The sequence below is a fragment of the Buceros rhinoceros genome, unplaced genomic scaffold (genome assembly GCF_000710305.1).
Source record: "Buceros rhinoceros silvestris isolate BGI_N320 unplaced genomic scaffold, ASM71030v1 scaffold28568, whole genome shotgun sequence".
Classification (NCBI taxonomy): domain Eukaryota; kingdom Metazoa; phylum Chordata; class Aves; order Bucerotiformes; family Bucerotidae; genus Buceros; species Buceros rhinoceros.
This window is the reverse complement of record NW_010427870.1, coordinates 1-5,186: the sequence shown is the minus strand read 5'-3', so window position 1 is coordinate 5,186 and position 5,186 is coordinate 1. Positions and strand designations below refer to the sequence as shown.

At 57.7% G+C, this 5,186-nt stretch overlaps 1 protein-coding gene across 1 annotated transcript in view; it reads right to left on the bottom strand.

Moving 5' to 3' along the window:
- Positions 1–4,147, bottom strand: part of DDHD2 (DDHD domain containing 2) — a gene marked incomplete at its 5' end in the record, with an annotated part of 7,568 nt that extends 3,421 nt beyond the window's left edge. The window contains 5 exons of the mRNA XM_010142083.1: positions 398–533; positions 1,699–1,788; positions 2,604–2,724; positions 3,086–3,175; positions 3,957–4,147. Coding sequence (XP_010140385.1) covers positions 398–533; positions 1,699–1,788; positions 2,604–2,724; positions 3,086–3,175; positions 3,957–4,147 — 628 coding nt within the window. The remainder of the gene's footprint in view (positions 1–397; positions 534–1,698; positions 1,789–2,603; positions 2,725–3,085; positions 3,176–3,956) is intronic.
- Positions 4,148–5,186: the final 1,039 nt, after the last annotated feature.

The following is a 5,186-nucleotide window of genomic DNA, read 5'->3' as shown; positions in this document are numbered from 1 at the left end:
GCCCCGGCCCTCTCCGCTTCCTCGGGCACTGCAGAGCAGTGTGTGAGTGCAGGAACAGCGCGCACCGTTTCCAGAGCCTGCAGCGAGGTGTGGATGTCCACGGTTCCTCCCGCCGGTGGCCAGGGAAAGGCAGAGGCCTCTCCTCCCTGGCTGGAAGCTGGTCAGCGCAGGCTCCTGCTGCAAAGATGGTGGGGAGGGGGTCTAGCAGGGCGCTGTTCTACGGGACCCCGACTGTCCTGCCTACTCCTGCATGCTCACAGCCCTCAGCCCCCACAGCTCTCCCTCTGCCTGCAGCCACCACCAGAAAAAGCGGAGCTCACGCGGGAGGCGGCTGCCCGTGCGCTTCGCCGTTCAACACACGCCAGCACCGGCAGAGCCGGGCAGGCGGGACACTTACACGTCCACGCCGGTGGAGTGCAGGGAGCTGTGCCAGTTCACGGGCAGGAACTCCACCCGGCCGATCTGCTGCTGCTCCTGCGCTTTCCTGAAGTGTGCTTGCAGCATGTTCAGGGAAACGTTCCTGAAGTCGTTCACTGGAAAAGAGCGTGAACTCTTAGCGAGGTCCACAGGGCTGCAGGGCAAGCCCGCTGCATCAACAACGCTTAATAAGATAAAAGAAAATCCCACCAGGGTCTTTAATCTGCTGCTGCTACCCTAAGACCTTGAATCTTTAACTACAAGATCAGGGGAAGGCTCCAAACACGGCGTTCACTGGATTTCCCTGCCCCGTCTGGAACAAGCCTCCCTTCCGCACGGGCAGGGCTTTAACCCAGCGGCCAGGGTGAGAAAGGTGCTCTTAGGGATTTTTAACACATTAATCTGTTGCAAAGACATGCGTGTTAGAAAGGGAATGCTAAGGGAGGAGATGAGCTTGAGATGCCTCAGTTCCGGGGGAGAAGGGCTGACTTCCTTCGCCTCACGTGGCCTTGAAAATAGTTTCATCGGGTGGACGTACAGAATGAGCTGCACTAGAGCAGGGGGCATTTTATAGGAACCAAAGAGTCTGCCGTGAAAAATCTCAGCTCCCTTGGTTTTGACACGTGAAATCGCGTCGGGCTTCCAGGCAGCGCAGTGATCGCCTGCCTCTCCTACTGAACCAAAGCACCGAGCCAAGGACAACCAACAGGTCACACCAGAGTTACCCGGTTCGGCACCCCCCGTCCTGGGGGGTGACCTGACTGGTTGCCAGTGGGTGCTGGGAGGAGTCTGTCAGCACTGCCCTCACACTCTCCTGACCTCCAGGCGTTCACAGCCAGGGACGTGCTGCACCAGGAGCACACCCTGGGTTTTTGTCCAGAATCACTCCTGAGGCTGCTGGGTGGGGTGCTGCGGGTTCGGCTTCACCCACCAAGATTAACCCGCAGCACAGACTGAGCAGGTCACTAATTAGTTTAGCAGGTTTAGACAGTTACTTGGAAAATCTGTATCCAATTTGGGAAACTCACTATTCTGAGCAGCAGCAGAACAGAGAGATGACAAGTGGTTGCCCAAACCTTTCCAGAATGTAGGATTTAATGGGTTAGTGAGCGCTGCTTTCACGCTCCCCGCTGCAGTCAGCAAATTTGATGGTGCCGCCAGCCAGCGGGAGAGCCGGGGGGTTTGGGTGCTCTCTGACAGCGTTTCACGTGCAGATGAGGGTTTACTGGCTCCGCTAAAAGCAGAATACGGACAGAGCACCCCGGCCAGGCTCACACCTACCGCACTGGACAATGCTCCGGAAGCGAATGTCGCAGGCTGGACCGATGCCGTGCACCACGAAAACCAGGTGATCGATTTGCAGCGGCTCTCCTGAGGAGGAAAGAAGAGTTCAGAGCACTGGGAGTGGGGACTGACCCGCTGAAAGCAGGGAAGAGTGGAACCTCCCATTCTCACCTCACCCATCCTCACCTCAGCCAGGTAAAAACACCCATGAGTTAGTGCCTGGGGTTTGTGCCCGAAGGGTCGTGGGATTTCTCATGTTTCTGAACTGTTTGTGCTGCTAAACTCAGCTGCTCACCCTGGGGTGGATGTGGATCGACAGGGCAGCAGAGGAAGGCGAGGAGACTCGTCCCCCCTCTGTCACCAACCTCACTTCAGCGGGAGTGGGTCGTCCTCGCCGTTCACGGCCACCCAGCCACGGGACACGTTCAGAGCAGAGGACAGGACCAGGAGAGCTTGGGCCAGCTGCCCTGTGCCCAGCCCGCTCTGCTGAGCCACCCAGCCACACGTAGCTGCGTCCCTCAGGCAGGACCAGGAAGAGCTACACCTTGTTCTCTACCTCCCACACACCTCAGTGTGCACAGGTCCTTTCCTGAAGGTGTGCGGCGTGGGAAATGAGGGGGTTAGACAGGAGCAACTGCCTGTCTAACAGGGGGACAGGTCCTGAGGCCTGACCAGAGCTCCAGGACACCTGAGAGGGGGCAGAGCTGACGCACAGCCTCAGACATGGGCAAGCATGTGTGCCAGCAAGTCAGGGGCAGGTGGGTAAGTGATAAACACCCGTGTCCCTGCGCGGGAAGAAACTCCTCCTTTACGAACATGCACACCAAGAGCTCAGGGGTCACTTCAGGCCCTGCCGACTCTGTAGCCTTGGGTGGGCGGAAGGGAGGGAGAAGCGAGCTCACCGTTGGGGATCTCGGCAGCAATGTTTTCCACTCCTCTCTTCACAGTCCGCGGTCGACCTTGTTCCGTAGGCGTCGAGCCCCAGTCATCGGAGGAGGCGACTGGGTGGTAGTGCACCATCAGCTAGTGAACAAGAAGAGCCTGTCACCAAGCGGCACCACGTGCCGTGGTTAAGCGGAGGAGACGTTTTGCTACAACAGGGGGTAGGTGATACGGGGCGGTACCAGACCGCGGCATTTGACTGCGCCGATACAAGTCCTTTGCACAGAGAGGGTTGAAAAGAAACACTAAGGCGTGATGCAGGCTCTCCCTGGCAGTGTCCTCTGCGCCTGCACAGGCGGGGGGACGCCCTTTGGGCAGAACCAACGTCTCAACAAACGTGGTGAAAAGAAACAGCACAAAGCCAGAGCACAGTGACAGGCCCTGAAGAGAGCTGAAGGGCTGCCCTGGCTGGTTCACACAAAGATCGCCAGCCCCTCCTCACCTTCGGGTTGTGCAAGATGATGACTTCCCTGCTGGGGGACTCTAGTTTCTTCTTCCACTCATCCAGGGTCACAGCAATCCTGTAAGCTTCCTAAGGAGAAGAACACCCTCCGTGAGTCAGCTGAAGGTATTGCCATGAATATTCAACCACTCGGAGCACTCCCCACCCATTTTACCATCTCTCTTATCAAGGCTCCTCCAAGGCTGGAGGAGCAGCAGCATCACCTGAGAGAGCTTCCGAGAAGCCCCCACTGTAACAGCGGCAGCTATTCCCCACCGATTCAGAAACGTCTTTTTTGGTATATCAGAACACGGATGATGGTGAAGACATCTATTTTTATACATATCACTATGTCTCTCTCTTTCCAAAGGGAAGTCACTGGCCACTCGGAGCGCAGAGCACCGAAGGCTCTACCACCACACAGCGTTCGGTGCGTCCTGTAACGACGGTTCCTCTTGCTCCTGTTCCCAGCTCCCCTGGCTTTGGTACACTGTGCGCAGCAAGGACAATTCTCACCAGGAGAGTCCAGCTACACTCAGAGCAGGCAGAGTCAGGAGAAAAACGAGCCGAGCTGCTGCAGCGAGGCTGCAAGCCAGGTGCGAGCTGCACAGCACCAAACCAGCTGGTAGACGGGTGCCGACGCGGCGGGACCAGGGCAGGAGAAGGGGAGGCCACAACAGCAGCTGGGAGCAAGGCAGTGGTGGTGCTCGGGTGTGTTAATCGGCTGCAAATACACTGTGCCGAAGCCTCTTTGGGGTTCATGTCCTCAGGCGTGACTGCGGTGGAGTTTGGGACATCAGGGCTGGTATGTGACTACAAGAAGCCAAGATGCTTCTCCGCAAGATGGAGCTACCAGGAAAGGTGTGTTTACCTCCAGTTCTTCGCTGAAGGTCTCCGAGTAGGGAATGTACTTATTGTCCTTGTCTCCCTTGTAGAACCAGGTGCAGCGACGCACCTCAGACACCTCCTCCTCCCAGTACACTGCCAGGCGCTGCCGCTTCTGCAGGTGCACGTCGTACCTGCCCCCCGATGCCGGGACAACCAGGTCATCTTTGTCCCTCCCTGTAGGAACCAAGGCTTGAAATTAACGGCGAGAGGACCAGAACGGCACGCTGCCATGCCAGGACAGAGGGGTGAACCTGGAGCATCTGCTGTGGGCAGCACACACGAACACATATGAGCCATGGCAGGAGACACCGATGCTCTCCACACCCAAGCACAGAGAACAGCGCTGTCTGGCATCCTAGGAGAGATGGCCCGAGTCAGACTTCTCCCAGAGGCAGGAGGTAAGATGAAGGCATTAAGCTACGTCTTTCTCTCTAGTTGGGCCTTACAGGGATTCTTCCGCCTCTCTTAGATGGTAAAATGTGCATTTGTGGCCCTGGGAAGGGCATTGCTTAGCAGTGGAGGTGCCGTTCCCCTCTGACACGGAGAACTCTGCACAGATCTCAGTATGGGCTTCACTTTCGGTTCGTTCTGCTGCCTTTTGTGCCTGCCTGCTGCGCAGCTGCCGGCCGAGCACCCCGTGCCAGGCTGCGCTGAGGACCGGCGCCACGGCCTCTAATCCAAAGCTTGTTGGGAGAGGGAGGACAAGAGGAACCCTTGCGCAAGCGGTGCCCTGGAATCCTCGGACAACGGGTGCCCTGCCCCTGGCACAGCCCTGGCAGCGGGTTGCACAGAGGGGTGACATTCGGCAGGGCGAGGGTCTCATCGCAAGTGGGATTTCCGCTCTCCTGCTGGCACTCCACACCAAAGGGGTGTTCTGCAGTGTGATTTTATATAATTTAGAGTGGGTATCAAATGAATGAGGTCAGACCGCTGGATGCAGCCGAACAGCTCAGTTTTTCGTATGTTTACAGCACTGGTAGTACGCACGTTGACCGAAAAACCACTCTCAGCTTAAAATTCCCGAGGGAAAATTGTGCATCCCCGGCAGGAGCCGCGGCGGTGTCCAGGGTTTTTCCCGGGGGTACCCGACCAGCGCGGCCCCTGCGCACGCACCTGATGCTCTCCCGACCCCCCTCCCAGGCCGATCCCTTCCAGAGCGGGGCGGGGGGGTTTAAATCCACAGGGCAATTGGAAAATAGCAGTGAGGGGAGCT